Here is a 17,881-nt window from a genome sequence, read left to right as displayed (position 1 = left end):
TAAAACTCATTTGTATACTCTAGCCTTTGAATAGCCCCCTTTTTTTTTTTAGACCAGTTGATCTGCCGTTTCTTTTCTCCTCTGCTCCCCCCTATTCCTTGTGGAGGGGGAGACACACAGGTCCGGTGGCCGTGGATGGGGTGCTGGCTGACCGGGGTCGGGACCCGGGGTGGACCGCTCGCCTGTGTATCGATTGGGAACATCTCTGCGCTGCTGACTCGTCTCCACTCGGGATGGTTTCCTGCTGACCCCACTGTGGACTGGACTCTTACTGTTATGCTGGATCCACTATGGACTGGACTCTCACAATATTATGTTAGACCCACTCGACATCCATTGCATTCGGTCTCCCCTAGAGGGGGGGGGGGTTTACCCACATATGCGGTCCTCTCCAAGGTTTCTCATAGTCACTCACATCGACGTCCCACTGGGGTGAGTTTTTCCTTGCCCTGATGTGGGCTTTGTACCGAGGATGTCGTTGTGGCTTGTGCAGCCCTTTGAGACACTTGTGATTTAGGGCTATATAAATAAACATTGATTGATTGATTGATTTTTAGATATACAGTATGCATACTAGTTCTAGCTATTTGGCTGTTCTAGTTTCTATTTTTATTTATTTTTTTATTATCTTTTTATTTTTTTAATACACTGTTGCACTTTGAGGTTGTTTACTCCAGTGTTTTTCAACCTTTTTTGAGCCAAGGCACATTTTTTTCATTGAAAAAATGCGGAGGCACACCACCAGCAGAAATCATTAAAAAAACGAAACTCAGTTGACAGTAAAAAGTCGTTGTCGCAATTGTTGGATATGACTTTAAAGCATAACCGAGCACGCATCAATATAGCTCTTGTCTCAAAGTAGGTGTACTGTCACCACCTGTCACATCACACCCTGACTTTTTTGGAGGTTTTTTTTGCTGTTTTCCTGTATGTAGTGTTTTAGTTCTTGTCTTGCGCTCCTATTTTGGTGGCTTTTTCTCTTTATTTGGTATTTTCCTGTAGCAGTTTCATGTCTTCCTTGACCGCTATTCCCCACACCTGCTTTGTTTTAGCAATCAAGAATATTTCAGTTGTTTTTATCCCTCTTTGTGGGGACATTGTTGATTGTCATGTCATGTTCGGATGTGCAAGTCTTTGCTGTCGTCCAGCATTCTGTTTTTGTTTACTGTGAAGCCAGTTCAGTTTTAGTTTCGTTCGGCATAACCTTCCCTAAGCTTCAATGCCTTTTCTTAGGGGCACTCACTTTTTGTTTATTTTTGGTTTAAGCATTAGACACCTTTTTACCTGCACCCTGCCTCCCGCTGTTTCCGACATCTATAAAGTAATTAGCCCTCAGCCTTCCCGGTAAGGTCTATTCAGGTGTACTGGAGAGGAGGCTACGCCGGATAGTCGAACCTCGGATTCAGGAGGAACAGTGTGGTTTTCGTCCTGGTCGTGGAACTGTGGACCAGCTCTATACTCTCGGCAGGGTCCTTGAGGGTGCATGGGAGTTTGCCCAACCAGTCTACTTGTGCTTTGTGGACTTGGAGAAGGCATTCGACCGTGTCCCTCGGGAAGTCCTGTGGGGAGTGCTCAGAGAGTATGGGGTTTCGGACTGTCTGATTGTGGCGGTTCGCTCCCTGTATGATCAGTGTCAGAGCTTGGTCCGCATTGCCGGCAGTAAGTCGGACACGTTTCCGGTGAGGGTTGGACTCCGCCAAGTCTGCCCTTTGTCACCGATTCTGTTCATAACTTTTATGGACAGAATTTCTAGGCGCAGTCAAGGCGTTGAGGGGATCCGGTTTGGTGGCTGCAGGATTAGGTCTCTGCTTTTTGCAGATGATTTGGTCCTGATGGCTTCATCTGGCCAGGATCTTCAGCTCTCACTGGATCGGTTCGCAGCTGAGTGTGAAGCGACTGGGATGAGAATCAGCACCTCCAAGTCCGAGTCCATGGTTTTTCGCCCGGAAAAGGGTGGAGTGCCATCTCCGGGTTGGGGAGGAGATCTTGCCCCAAGTGGAGGAATTCAAGTACCTCGGAGTCTTGTTCACGAGTGAGGGAAGAGTGGATCGTGAGATCGACAGGCGGATCGGTGCGGCGTCTTCAGTAATGCGGACGCTGTATCGATCCGTTGTGGTGAAGAAGGAGCTGAGCCAGAAGGCAAAGCTCTCAATTTACCGGTCGATCTACGTTCCCATCCTCACCTATGGTCATGAGCTTTGGGTTATGACCGAAAGGACAAGATCACGGGTACAAGCGGCCGAAATGAGTTTCCTCCGCCGGGTGGCGGGGCTCTCCCTTAGAGATAGGGTGAGAAGCTCTGTCATCCGGGGGGAGCTCAAAGTAAAGCCGCTGCTCCTCCACATCGAGAGGAGCCAGATGAGGTGGTCCGGGCATCTGGTCAGGATGCCACCCGAGCGCCTCCCTAAGGAGGTGTTTAGGGCATGTCCGACCGGTAGGAGGCCACGAGGAAGACCCAGGACACGTTGGGAAGACTATGTCTCCCGGCTGGCCTGGGAACGCCTCGGGATCCCCCGGGAGGAGCTGGACGAAGTGGCTGGGGAGAGGGAAGTCTGGGCTTCCCTGCTTAGGCTGCTGCCCCCGCGACCCGACCTCGGATAAGCGGAAGAAGATGGATGGATGGATGGATAAAGTAATTAGCTACCTGCTGCCACCTACTGATATGGAAGAGTATTACACGGTTACTCTGCCGAGCTCTAGACAGCACCGACACTCAACAACAACACATCATTTGCAGACTATAACTACTGGTTTGCAAAAAATATTTTTACCCAAATAGGTGAAATTAGATAATCTCCCACGGCACACACGGCACAGTGGTTGAAAAACACTGGTTTACTCAATGTAAAGTGCTTTTTTACAAATAAAATCAATTACTATTATTATTATTTGCTCACAGATGCCACCTGGTGGTTGTTTGCGCACACCGCGGCAAGTCCGAGGCAAATTAGCCTAACCCCCCACTCCTTGATGCATCAGTCGCAGGCAGGATTCTCACAGGAATGAGGCCAACATTCATGCAAACACACTGCTTACTTGAGCAATGTCGGAACTCGAAGCGCACGTGCGAGCCCCGGAACATGTCGACGGGGATGGGCAGCTTGATCTGCTCCGCCCAGCGAGGGCTGTTGTTGTGGTACAGCACCAGCGAGTGGTAATCGTCCGCGCCGGGTTCGCCGGAGCCGGCGGCCATGTGGCTCTGGAGGGCACAGAACATTAAAAAAAATAAAATAAAAAAAAAAACAGTTTAATTGAGTGCAACGCAGCTTAAAAAAAGGGGGGCTATTTTCAGTTCCCTGACGTGGAAAAACCACAGAAGCAGAAGCGCCCGAGATGAGCAACACCCTGGAGGTGGGGCTCGCACTCATCTGGGTCAGACGTACTTAAAACTCAAACAAGACACATTTAAGGGACAAACTGATTGAAGCAAGGACTGAAAAAGGTTTGGACGTTGAAATAGACGACCACCATGTATTCCGCAGGGCTTTTAAAAAAATGATAGGTTTCCATACCTTAAGGATTTGTCCATCAATATCCAGCACATAGATGGTGATCTCCACATTCCGTGCAACGCTCTTCCCACCCTTTTCAAACTCTCCTTTCTCCAGTGTGACGTACAGATCATTCCTCATCTCTCCTGCGGGGACAAAAATGGATTATACATATATCTATATATATATTTATATATATGCAGTAGAGATGCGCGGATAGGCAATTATTTCATCCGCAACCGCATCAGAAAGTCGTCAACCATCCGCCATCCACCCGATGTAACATTTGATCAGAACCGCACCCGCCCGCCATCCGCCCGTTGTTATATATCTAATATAGACGATGCAAGGCATTCTTTCTTTTTCTTTCTTTCTTTAGTTTATTTCGAACATGAACACACTTACATCATAACACATCACACAATTTCATATCATTTCATTTTACATCATGCCCGAAAAGGAGTAGGAAGAAGCAAAGCTTATTTAATCCTACCCCTTTCCCACTTCAAGCGTTTACAAATATATAGAATCATTTACTGACCTTTTTATATAATAAAATAACATCTATGAATTAGTATACAACAGTTTTGTAATATGTAATTAATTAATTAATTCAGTCATTATTAACATACTGAGATGAAGAATATCTTATTTTCAATAAGGTTGAAAGTATTTCTCATAATTCTTCTTTTTTGTACTCTGTAAGCACTATTATTTTGAACAACCTCTTAAACTGGATCATATCAGTACAATTTTTAACTTCTTTACTTAATCCATTCCATAATTTAATTCCACATACTGATATGCTAAAAGTTGTACGTTGTGTTGTACGTGCATATAAATGTTTTAAATTATTTTTTCCTCTAAGGTTATATTTCTCCTCTTTAGTTGAGAAGAATTGTTGTACATTCTTTGGTAGCAGGTTATAGTTTGCTTTGTACATCATTTTAGCTGTTTGCAATTTTACCAAATCACCAAACTTTAATATTTCTGACTTAATAAATAAAGGGTTTGTGTGTTCTCTATATCCAACATTAGTGAGGTTATAAAGCTTTTGCCTGTTAAAGAAAGGAGACTGATCCAATGCAGCACAGACATTCGCGTGCCACGCTGTCACGACCCAGACGCACACCAGTGCGCAATCATATGGGAGCCGCGCTGAGCGCACCTCCAAGCGCGTCTCGCTGCCGGCGACGGCCGGGTATGGGCCCGACGCTCCAGCGCCATCCATTTTCAGGGCTAGTTGATTCGGCAGGTGGGTTGTTACACACTCCTTAGCGGGTTCCGACGTCCATGGCCACCGTCCTGCTGTCTATATCAACCAGGGTGAGCCCCACCCCTTTCGTGAGCGCACTGCGCGCGGTGTGACCCCTGTTACGCGCCCCCGGCAACAGGGGTGGCGGGCAGGTAAGCTGCGCGGGCGGAGCGCGCGGAGTGACCCCTGTTACGAGCCCCCGGCCACGGGGGTGGCGGGCAGGTAAGCTGCTTACCTGCTGCGCGTGACGCCGGCCGCGGCGAAGGCGGACGAGGCGGGGTGTCGGTGCGGTGGGCGCGGTGGTGACCCTGGACGTGCGTCGGGCCCTTCTCGCGGATCGCCTCAGCTATGGCTCCCGGTGGGGCCCTCTCGGGGGAAGGGGTCTCGGTCCCGGACCCCGGCGAGGCGTCGGGGGCCTTCTCCGCTCCGTAAAAGTGTCCATCTATTTTTCTTTTTTTTCTTCTGTTGTGGCATATGCAGCAGGTGCCTGCTCGTTTTTCGTATGTGGGTAACAACATTTAACTATGTATATATATTTCCCAATTGGTTTAACTGCCACCCGCCTGAATCTATTTAAAATCTAATTTTTTTTTATTTCAACCGCCCGACCCCACCCGACCCGACCCGCGGATAAAATCTAATTTTTTAAAATTTCATCCGCCCGATCCGCGGATAATCCGCGGACTCCGCGGTTGTGCCCGCAAACCGCGCATCTCTAATATGCAGACACATGTACCGTATTTGTCGGACTATAAGTCGCAGTTTTTTTCGTAGTTTGGCCGGGGGTGCGACTTATGTGTGAAATTATTAACACATTACCGTAAAATATCAAATAATATTATTTAGCTCATTCTCGTAAGAGACTAGACCAGGGGTCGGCAACCCAAAATGTTGAAAGAGCCATATTGGACCAAAAATACAAAAACAAATCTGTCTGGAGCCGCAAAAAATTAAAAGCCATATTACATACAGATAGTGTGTCATGAGATATAAATTGAATTAAGAGGACTTAAAGGAAACTAAATGAGCTCAAATATAGCTACAAATGAGGCATAATGATGCAATATGTACATATAGCTAGCCTAAATAGCATGTTAGCGTCGATTAGCTTGCAGTCATGCAGTGACCAAATATGTCTGATTAGCACTCCAACACAAGTCAATAACATCAACAAAACTCACCTTTCATGCACAACGTTAAAAGTTTGGGTGGACAAAATGAGACAGAAAAAGAAGTGGCATAAAACACGTCCTAGAAAGTCGGAGAAAGTTATACATGTAAACAAACTACGGTGAGTTCAAGGACCGCCAAAATTAGTAGGACAAAACGGCGCTCGCCAAATACTCGAATCAGTGAAGCATGTTTAATATAAACAGTGTGCTTTGTAACAATTAGGGAGGTTTGTGTCATGTTTGTCCTCCTACAGAAACCATATTAAAACAAAAAATAGATTTTTTTCCCCTCTCATCTTTTTCCATTTTTCATACATTTTTAAAAAAGCTCCAGAGAGCCACTAGGGCGGCGCTAAAGAGCCGCGGGTTGCCGACCCCCTGGACTAGACGTATAAGATTTCATGGGATTTAGCGATTAGGAGTGACAGATTGTTTGGTAAACGTATAGCATGTTCTATATGTTATAGTTATTTGAATGACTCTTACCATAATATGTTACGTTAACATACCAGTTGGTTATTTATGCCTCATATAATGTACACTTATTCAGCCTGTTGTTCACTATTCTTTATTTATTTTAAATTGCCTTTCAAATGTCTATTCTTGGTGTTGGATTTTCTCAAATAAATTTCCTCCAAAAATGCGACTTATACATACACATATATATTCCTTCTTTATTATGGATTTTCGGCCGGTGCGACGTATACTCCGGAGCGACTTGTAATCCCGTAAAATACGATATACACATACAGTATATACATATATACTCATATATACACATACATAGATATATACACATCCACAAATACACATATGTAAATACATATATACTGTACATACTGTGTATATATACATACTGTATAAATACACATACACATGTATATACATTTATACACATATATACATCCAGTATATACATATACACACATATATACATACATACTGTATATGCAGACACGTGTATATACATTTATACACATACAGTATATACACATACATAGATATATACACATCTACAAATACACATTTGTATATACATATATACATACTGTGTATATATACATACTGTATACATACACATACACATGTATATACATTTATACACATATATACATCCAGTATATACATATACACATATATACATACATATATGCAGACACGTGTATATACATTTATACACATACAGTATATACATATACATATTAAAAAGCAATTGTATATACACATATTAAAAAAAAATTGTATATACATATATACTGTATGTGTATATACATTTATACACATACAGTATATACATATATACACATACATAGATATATACATATATACATACTGTATACATACACGTGTATATACATTTATACACATATATACATACAGTATATACATATACACACATCTACAATCCATCAAGTGGTGTGGCTTCATAGCTTACCAAAGTCGTACTAAAACATTTTGATAGATTTTTGAGCGCCGTGCGCAAAGTTCTATATTTTCAATGGAACATATACTATGTTGCTGTTGTTTACTTGAGTCATATTGCCATCATATTGCAGTCTACACGTATCTCTTATGTGTGACTGCCCTCTACTGGTCACACTTATCATGACACCATGTACCCAATAAAATTGCTTCGAGGTCGGTAAGCAAAACCAGATATATTATGACATTAGACGCACCGGGTTATAAGGCGCATTGTCGAGTTTTGAGGTGAAAAAAAAGGATTTAAAGTGCGCCTTATAGTCTGGAAAATACGGCACTCCCAGCACTTTCACACTATAACACACTTATTGTGGCAAAAACACTATGTTTCATAAACGCAAGGAATCTACATACAGGTAAAAGCCAGTAAATTAGAATATTTTGAAAAACTTGATTTATTTCAGTAATTGCATTCAAAAGGTGTAACTTGTACATTATATTTATTCATTGCACACAGACTGATGCATTCAAATGTTTATTTCATTTAATTTTGATGATTTGAAGTGGCAACAAATGAAAATCCAAAATTCCGTGTGTCACAAAATTAGAATATTACTTAAGGCTAATACAAAAAAGGGATTTTTAGAAATGTTGGCCAACTGAAAAGTATGAAAATGAAAAATATGAGCATGTACAATACTCAATACTTGGTTGGAGCTCCTTTTGCCTCAATTACTGCGTTAATGCGGCGTGGCATGGAGTCGATGAGTTTCTGGCACTGCTCAGGTGTTATGAGAGCCCAGGTTGCTCTGATAGTGGCCTTCAACTCTTCTGCGTTTTTGGGTCTGGCATTCTGCATCTTCCTTTTCACAATACCCCACAGATTTTCTATGGGGCTAAGGTCAGGGGAGTTGGCGGGCCAATTTAGAACAGAAATACCATGGTCCGTAAACCAGGCACGGGTAGATTTTGCGCTGTGTGCAGGCGCCAAGTCCTGTTGGAACTTGAAATCTCCATCTCCATAGAGCAGGTCAGCAGCAGGAAGCATGAAGTGCTCTAAAACTTGCTGGTAGACGGCTGCGTTGACCCTGGATCTCAGGAAACAGAGTGGACCGACACCAGCAGATGACATGGCACCCCAAACCATCACTGATGGTGGAAACTTTACACTAGACTTCAGGCAACGTGGATCCTGTGCCTCTCCTGTCTTCCTCCAGACTCTGGGACCTCGATTTCCAAAGGAAATGCAAAATTTGCATGGTTGGGTGATGGTTTGGGGTGCCATGTCATCTGCTGGTGTCGGTCCACTCTGTTTCCTGAGATCCAGGGTCAACGCAGCCGTCTACCAGCAAGTTTTAGAGCACTTCATGCTTCCTGCTGCTGACCTGCTCTATGGAGATGGAGATTTCAAGTTCCAACAGGACTTGGCGCCTGCACACAGCGCAAAATCTACCCGTGCCTGGTTTACGGACCATGGTATTTCTGTTCTAAATTGGCCCGCCAACTCCCCTGACCTTAGCCCCATAGAAAATCTGTGGGGTATTGTGAAAAGGAAGATGCAGAATGCCAGACCCAAAAACGCAGAAGAGTTGAAGGCCACTATCAGAGCAACCTGGGCTCTCATAACACCTGAGCAGTGCCAGAAACTCATCGACTCCATGCCACGCCGCATTAACGCAGTAATTGAGGCAAAAGGAGCTCCAACCAAGTATTGAGTATTGTACATGCTCATATTTTTCATTTTCATACTTTTCAGTTGGCCAACATTTCTAAAAATCCCTTTTTTGTATTAGCCTTACACAATATTCTAATTTTGTGACACACGGAATTTTGGATTTTCATTTGTTGCCACTTCAAATCATCAAAATTAAATGAAATAAACATTTGAATGCATCAGTCTGTGTGCAATGAATAAATATAATGTACAAGTTACACCTTTTGAATGCAATTACTGAAATAAATCAAGTTTTTCAAAATATTCTAATTTACTGGCTTTTACCTGTATATCTTATTATTATACCATAAAAGCACCCTGTCATCTAGTCCAGCTCCATAAAGCATACATGACACGTACAGAGGAGCGATAGATGCTTCCAAGCTGTATATGTTGACCTGCCTTTTCATACCCACAGCAGTTGCCGTGGCAACAACCTCACGCGGCGCATGAGAGCTAAATTACACTTAGTTGATGAAATATTCATACGCCGATAGATGCCTGTCAAAAAAAACCACGCAGAGCCCTCGGGTCTTCTCCGCTACCCTGGTGTAGCGAGGAGCACTAAATGAAAAAGTAGTAGTTTGACGTAAGCGAGGTGCACTGTCTGGTCACGCAGATAAAGAGCCGGTGCAGACTCCAGGTCCCCCAGCGCCTCACTAACACAGATTTATGTTTGCTCTCTTTTGTCTCCCCCTGACTACAAACCTTTTTTTTTTTTTTTTTTTACGCTCTCTCTGTTTCTGGCCGTGGAAGTCTGCCCCTGGGCGAAGGAAGCCGCCTCGCTGTCTGTCGTCTGTGAATGACTGAATCATTCTCCCTTTTTTTTTTTTTTTTTTACCCATTGTAACCACGGAAATGGGATGTCTACCTTTCTATTGTGTGTGTACAGCACGGGAGTCTATAGGATGCTGGCCGTTGCCGTGGTTACCGATAGTAGGAAATCAATGTTGACCCGAGAGATGCACACAAACACACCTGTGGCAGTGGTAGTCGAAAGGATGGAGACAATCGCTTTTTAATAAATGAACTTTCTAATGCTAAATAACACCGGAGAATTGTTTTGTCAGGACAAGTTTCGTCATTTCTCACAAAATCGCCAGAAAAAAGTACGGCGTTTTCCAGAGGTGGGACCAAGTCATTGTTTTGCAAGTCACAAGTAAGTCTCAAGTCTTTGCCTTCAAGTCCCGAGTCAAGACAGGCAAGCCCCGAGTCAAGTCCAAAGTCAAGACTGGAAAGTCTCAAGTCAAGTCCTAAGTCCTGCATTTTGAGTTTCGAGTCCTTTCAAGTCCTTTTAACCACAGACTAATATATTAACACAGATTGTGTATGCTTTTCAAACGCTGTATTTATTTATTAAAACAAGTGCATTTTAAATTGCAGGAAAGAAAATTGTGCTGACATTGCACTTCATAATAGCACTATTAACCAGTCATTTTAAACATTAACTCATTCCTTTACAGAACAAACACATTGAAAAATAAAGTGCAAATGTACTTATTTGTACAAAAGTGTTAACATTGAAAAAACATGACATATACGTGAACATAACAAAAAAGTTGTACTTTTTATATGTCAGGGCCCTATGCTGCATTGCATCTGCAAAAGACCAAATTAGCCAAGAGTCTGTCAGTCATTTGTGCACGATGGGGGCGTAGTATGATGCCACCATGGCTGAAAACTCGCTCCACTGGAGCACTGGAGGCAGGCACTGCCAAGACTCTCATGGCCACTCGGAACAGTGAAGGAAGAGTCTTCATGTTCAATGCCCAGAACAAAAGGGGGGAGAGAGTTGTTTTGGGTTGGTGCACTACTTGTAAGTGTATCTTGTGTTTTTTATGTTGATTTAATTAAAAAAATTTAAAAAATTAAAAAATATTTCTTGTGCGGCCCGATACCAATCGATCCACGGACCAGTACCGGGCCGCGGCCCGGTAGTTGGGGACCTCTGAGGTAAACAACCAACAGTATGTCAGAAAGCTAGCTAAAACGGTACACATATTCATAATATAGTATACATTTTAACTGACCTTTATTTTACTATTTTTGTCTTTTTTTAGGTGGCTAAAATACGCGGTGCTGCTGACCGCCGTCTAACGTTACGTGTGATGTATTGACTAACGTAACCCTGCTTAAAAAAAATCCCTGAACAAAAAGTATGAATAAGGTAGTGAACTGCAACAGATTCCCGTGTTTGCAATAACGTTATAACGTTAGCAGTGAGTTTACAGCCTCACTGATTTAACTACACAGCAAATAAAAGTCACGTTACTTAGCCAATAAACGTTATCTTACATTCAAAACTTACCGTTCTTTGTGCAACTTCAAATGCCGGACGAAGTTGGAAGTTGTTGCCTCTCCATCAGTAATTTTGGAACCGCATGTGTTGCATGCTGCAAACCGTTTTGTGTTGACCACCTCGTAATTTTTATACCCAAACAAAATTATTTTAGGTATCATTTTTTGTTCACTGGCGTGTGGTTTGGACATGTCTTCTTCGTTGGTTGTCCTGCAATTTGATTGGATGAATGCTGTGTGATGAAAACAAAGTAGATCTAATTTGATTGGCTGTTGTACTGAGAGCACACCAGCTGACACACGCAACGCTGATAGACAAGTACACAATGAAAAATACGGAGCGCTCCCGAATAACTTTTTCATCTTTGGGTTTTGGGGAAAGTAGCAAGTCATGTCAAGTCATGTCAATTCAAAAGGCTCAAGTCCAAGTGAAGTCACAAGTCATTGATGTTAAAGTCTAAGTCGAGTTGCAAGTCTTTTTACATTTTGTCAAGTCGAGTCTAAAGTCATCAAATTCATGACTCGAGTCTGACTCGAGTCCAAGTCATGTGACTCGAGTCCACACCTCTGGCGTTTTCTGACGGAGAGTTTATTAAGGAGTGCTTATTGCGCTGATAAGAGGGGCACATTTGACAACGTGTCACTCTCCCGACGCACTGTAACGAGGCGGGTTGAGACCATCGCTGGAAACTTGGAGCTTCAGCTGAAGGACAGAACGGCCGACTTTGACTGTTTTTCGCTGGCTTTGGAAGAGAGCTGCGATGTACGTGACACCGCCCAGCTGCTCATCTTCTCACGTGGGACAACTGCAGACTTTCAAATCACGGAGGAGCTGGCAGCCATGCAGTCAATTTAAAGAGACAACCACAGGTAATGACTTGTTCACATAGGTAAAAATGCGTGTTTGGACATGTTAGGACTGAAATGGGACAAGCTGGCAGGTGTGACGACAGATGGTTGTCCAAATCTGACGGAGGAAAAATGTTGGACTTTTAAAGAGGATGCAGGATAAAGTGACAGAAATGTACATTTTTGCATTGTATTATACAAACCCCGTTTCCCTATGAGTTGGGAAATTGTGTTAGATGTAAATATAAATGGAATACAATGATTTGCAAATCATTTTCAACCCATATTCAGTTGAATATGCTACAAAGACAACATATTTGATGTTCAAACTGATAAACTTTTTTTTTTTTTTTTCAAATAATCATTAACTTTAGAATTCGATGCCAGCAACACGTGACAAAGAAGTTGGGAAAGGTGGCAATAAATACTGATAAAGTTGAGGAATGCTCATCAAACACTTATTTGGAACATCCCACAGGTGAACAGGCAAATTGGGAACAGGTGGGTGCCATGATTGGGTATAAAAGTAGATTCCATGAAATGCTTAGTCATTCACAAACAAGGATGGGGCGAGGGTCACCACTTTGTCAACAAATGTGTGAGCAAATTGTTGAACAGTTTAGGAAAACCTTTCTCAACCAGCTATTGCAAGGAATTTAGGGATTTCATCATCTACGGTCCGTAATACCATCAAAGGGTTCAGAGAATCTGGAGAAATCACTGCACGTAAGCAGCTAAGCCCGTGACCTTCGATCCCTCAGGCTGTACTGCATCAACAAGCGACATCAGTGTGTAAAGGATATCACCACATGGGCTCAGGAACACTTCAGAAACCCACTGTCAGTAACTACAGTTGGTCGCTACATCTGTAAGTGCAAGTTAAATCTCTCCTATGCAAGGCGAAAACCGTTTATCAACAACACCCAGAAACGCCGTCGGCTTCGCTGGGCCTGAGCTCATCTAAGATAGACTGATACAAAGTGGAAAAGTGTTTCGTGGTCTGACGAGTCCACATTTCAAATTGTTTTTGGAAACTGTGGACGTCGTGTCCTCCGGACCAAAGAGGAAAAGAACCATCCGGATTGTTATAGGCGCAAAGTGTAAAAGCCAGCATCTGTGATGGTATGGGCGTGTATTAGTGCCCAAGACATGGGTAACTTACACATCTGTGAAGGCGCCATTAATGCTGAAAGGTACATACAGGTTTTGGAGTAACATATGTTGCCATCCAAGCAACGTTACCATGGACGCCCCTGCTTATTTCAGCAAGAAAATGCCAAGCCACGTGTTACATCAACGTGGCTTCGTAGTAAAAGAGTGCGGGTACTAGACTGGCCTGCCTGTAGTCCAGACCTGTCTCCCATTGAAAATGTGTGGCCCATTATGAAGCCTAAAATAGCACAACGGAGACCCCCGGACTGTTGAACAACTTAAGCTGTACATCAAGCAAGAATGGGAAAGAATTCCACCTGAGAAGCTTAAAAAATGTGTTTCCTCAGTTCCCCAACGTTTACTGAGTGTTGTTAAAAGGAAAGGCCATGTAACACAGTGGTGAACATGCCCTTTCCCCAACTACTTTGGCACGTGTTGCAGCCATGCAATTCTAAGTTAATGATTATTTGCAAAAAAGTTTATGAGTTTGAACATCAAATATCTTGACTTTGTAGCATATTCAATTGAATATGGGTTGAAAATGATTTGCAAATCATTGTATTCCGTTTATATTTGCATCTGACACAATTTCCCAACTCATATGGAAACGGGGTTTGTACATCAGGAAGTGTTGTGTAAGACAGTGTTAAAAATAAAACCATCAAAAGCAATCTGCTTTTGTATAAAGTTAAGTTAGGTTAAATGAAATGATGATTATTATTATTAGGGCCCGCATGGCCCATTGTAAAAGGAATCCCAACGGGAGTCCTTTTACAATGGGACATAAGGACCTATTGTTTTTCTAAGGTTTTATTATTATTCCGCCGCCTCTTTGAGCACTAATTTGACCCACTTAACATGCTTCAAAACTCACCATATTTGACCCACACATCAGGACCTGCGAAAATTGTCTTTTAATAAAAAAAACCGAACCCCAAAACTCAAAATTGCGCTCTAGCGCCCCCTAGAAAGAAACCTGCTTATAACTCCCAGTACGAATGTTGTAGAGACATGAAACAAAAACCTCTATGTAGGGCTCATTTAGCCCTACTTTTCATTAATTAATTTCCTCGGGCAAAAATCAACAGGAAGTTGGCAATTCCCCCTTCAAGACAAAAATGTACTAAAAACAGTCACTTTTGCCTCTTTGAGCTGTAATTTGACCCCCTTAACATGCTTCAAAACTCACCGAACTGAACACACACATCAGGACTAGCAGAAATTGCGATCTAATAAAAAAACCTAACCCCAAATTTAAAAATTGCGCTCTAGAGCAATTTTTTAAGAAAACGGAGAAAAAACTGCTCCTCGGAAGAAAAAAATGACAAAACTGCCTGTAACTCCCACTGGGAAGGACATGAAACAAAAACCTCAATGTAGGTCTCACTTAGACCTACATTTCATAAATTGACAACCCCCAGCAAAAATCAACAGGAAGTTTGCTATTCCCCCTTCAAAACAACATTTTTGTAAAAACCGGTCACCTTCCTTCAAAATCTATCTCCTTTGAGCGCGTTTGTCGTTTAGGCTTCAAACTAACACAGGAGAGAGATTAAACCCTTGTGATTAAAACTACAGAAGCGCGTTTTAATACCTGCTCCGGTTTTGATTTTATGACCCTTCAAAGACCCGCTGCGCTGATGCTGCTGCGCTGCTGTTTTTTTAAGATGGCTGCTTAAAAGCAGGAAGCACCAACGTGCCCACACAATGCAGACAAGGTAGGTACACTAGACAAAAGTCTTGGGACACCAAAATCAACAGGAAGTTGGCAATTCCCCCTTCAAGACAAAAAAGTACTAAAAACAGTCACTTTTGCCTCTTTGAGCTGCAATTTGACCCCCTTAACATGCTTCAAAACTCACCAAACTGAACACACACATCAGGACTGGCAAAAATTGCGATCTAATAAAAAAACCTAACCCCAAATTTAAAAATTGCGCTCTAGAGCAATTTTTGATTAAAACGGAGAAAAAACTGCTCCTCGGAAGATAACAATGACAAAACTGCCTGTAACTCCCACTGGGAAGGTCGGAAAGACATGAAACAAAAACCTCTATGTAGGTCTCACTTAGACCTACATTTCATAAATTGACAACCCCCAGCAAAAATCAACAGGAAGTTTGCTATTCCCCCTTCAAAACAATTTTTTTGTAAAAACCGGTCACCTTTCTTCAAACATTATCTCCTCTGAGCGCGTTTGTTGTTTCGGCGTCAAACTAACACAGGAGAGAGATTGAACCCCTCTGATTAAAAGTTGGCAAAAGAGTTTTAATACCGGCTCCGGTTTTGATTTTATGACCCTTCAAAGACCCGCTGCGCTGATGCTGCTGCGCTGCTGTTTTTTTAAGATGGCTGCTTAAAAGCAGGAGGCACCAATGTGCCCACACAATGTAGACAAGGTAGGTACACTAGACAAAAGTCTTGGGACACTTCAGACTAAAAGTAGACAAAAGTATTGGGACACTTAGGACTAGCACCTGCCAAATAAGCGGGCCCGACCAATGCTTCTTGCAGCTTTAATTATTATTATTATTTATCTTACGGTATATCAAAAATTATTTGAGCAAAATTTAATTGAAATATTGTCGGTGTGGCCCTCCAGCAGTGCTCGGGTTGCTCATGCGGCCCCCGGTAAAAATGAATTGCCCACCCCTGATCTAGACCACAAAGAAGTGTTTTAAATGTTGTTGGAATAATTGTTTGTAAGTTATCACAAAAGAAACGTTGTATTATGAATGCTGTCTTTCGAGGCCTAACAAGAGGAAGAAGGCTCGTGAAACGCCACTGTGATTTCAACACGGACAGATGGCAGGATCTGCTCAACTTCCAGAGGAACTCTCTTTGAAGTGTTAAACGAACTCTCTCTGAAATATTTAACAAACTCTCTTCCAACTATTTGGCAACCGAGGTCAACGCTATTTACGACCCGCTGCCCTCTTGAAGTTGCTGTGGTCAGGAGACGGGAGGGGTTATCCATTGTCCTCCAACACCTGCCCCAGCTGGATCCAGGAAGAGCCCAAGCCCGAGAAATCCTCTTCTTGGACTTTAATGAGACCGAAAACAATGACTGTTTTACATACTTCCTATTCCTGCTGTGACATGTGTTGGTGCGTGAACATTGAACATCTGAATAAATGAGGAGACGAAAACCTTCTTCGTCAGAGCGTGGTGCAGGACTGTACAGAGAGTGCAGTGGCCATGTCTCTCCTCAATATTGTGTCCAAATTGAATTCTGTCTCTGTTAGATTCCTTGCCTTTTGTCTTGTTTAATAGATGTCCTCAGTGTTTGAACGTGACAAATGTAGATTAAAATGATCATAAGTCCTTAAGTAATTAGGGACTTGAGGTACATCCCACATGTGAATGTGTGCTGGTTAAAGTAAGTTCCTCGAATCCTTGAACAATTGTGCCTCAGATATTTTTTCCGGAAAAGGTTAATATGATCACACAGTTTAATCATTTTAACCTTCCCTGTCTATTTGGCAATTAGTGTTATTTCTTAACCTGTTGACTTGTCTGCATTAGCCATTGAAGGCATTAAAGGTAACACTGTGACTTTCATGATAAAACCATAAAAACATGAGACGACCTCCACTTATCCTCTTATATTCCATCCCATTACTTTGTGCTTACAAAGGACACACGTCCAGGATAGATTAGAACCAATTCAAGATATATGTTGTCATTAAACCCCGATCTGATATTGATATCGGATTAAAATGAAACAAGTATCGATAAAATCTGCAATATAAGATGCCAGCGGTCTATTAGTGTGTTTACTTGTGCAAAGCAGGAAGTCAACATCTCAATAAACACACAAGGTCGCTCTTCTCTTCTATTTCAGTCATTTACAAAAGGTAAACACTACTCGGAGCGAGCAGCTACACAACAGCTAAGCACACAATAGCACACAAGCTAGAAATGAACGATGTCTTGATATTGCAGGCTTGACTACTGGGCGATACTCAATCTGATACGATATCAGCACGAATATTTTTTAATATTTTTTTCTTCCAATTTCTTATTGTGGAATATTAGAAAATGCTTGATTGAGTGATATGTTGCTGGGTGGAAGAGATTGTAGTGGACTGTGTAATATTCATCTCAGTTTGTTGCAGAAGTCGGGAAGTAGTCTTTGCCATTACGTTGCCTTGTCTTTTGTTGAGTCCTATAACTGCCAAATACTGGATATTTTATTTGTATTTTGCAGTTGGTCAATAAAACGGCAACGTGGTCCTGTCATACACAGGATCTTTGACTAGAGTTATTGCAGTAGGTCATTAAAAACAACAGAGTGGTCCTGCCTTATACAGGATCTTTGACTGGCACCTTTGCAGTAGGTCATTCTAAAAGCAGATTGCGCCCGTCATATACAGGATCTTTGACTAGCGTTTCTGCAATATGTTATTAAAAACAACAAAGTACTCTTGTCAGATAGAAGATCTTAGACAGGTGGGGTTTTTTTACGGTAGATCCTTAAAAACAGCAGTGTTTGTGTTAAATACAGGATCTCTGACTCGTGTTTTAT

At 42.3% G+C, this 17,881-nt stretch overlaps 1 protein-coding gene across 3 annotated transcripts in view; it reads right to left on the bottom strand.

The window, feature by feature from the left end:
- Window positions 1–17,881, bottom strand: part of dock4b (dedicator of cytokinesis 4b) — a 470,089-nt gene that overhangs the window by 224,889 nt on the left and 227,319 nt on the right. For all 3 annotated transcript variants that reach the window (XM_061961401.1, XM_061961402.1, XM_061961403.1), the window contains exons 14-15: window positions 3,513–3,637; window positions 3,037–3,199 (exon numbers count right to left, since the gene is read on the bottom strand). In XM_061961401.1, the coding sequence (XP_061817385.1) occupies window positions 3,037–3,199; window positions 3,513–3,637 (288 nt within the window). The remainder of the gene's footprint in view (window positions 1–3,036; window positions 3,200–3,512; window positions 3,638–17,881) is intronic.

The sequence above is a fragment of the Nerophis lumbriciformis genome, linkage group LG05 (assembly GCF_033978685.3).
Source record: "Nerophis lumbriciformis linkage group LG05, RoL_Nlum_v2.1, whole genome shotgun sequence".
Classification (NCBI taxonomy): domain Eukaryota; kingdom Metazoa; phylum Chordata; class Actinopteri; order Syngnathiformes; family Syngnathidae; genus Nerophis; species Nerophis lumbriciformis.
This window is presented reverse-complemented; position numbering and strand designations above follow the sequence as displayed.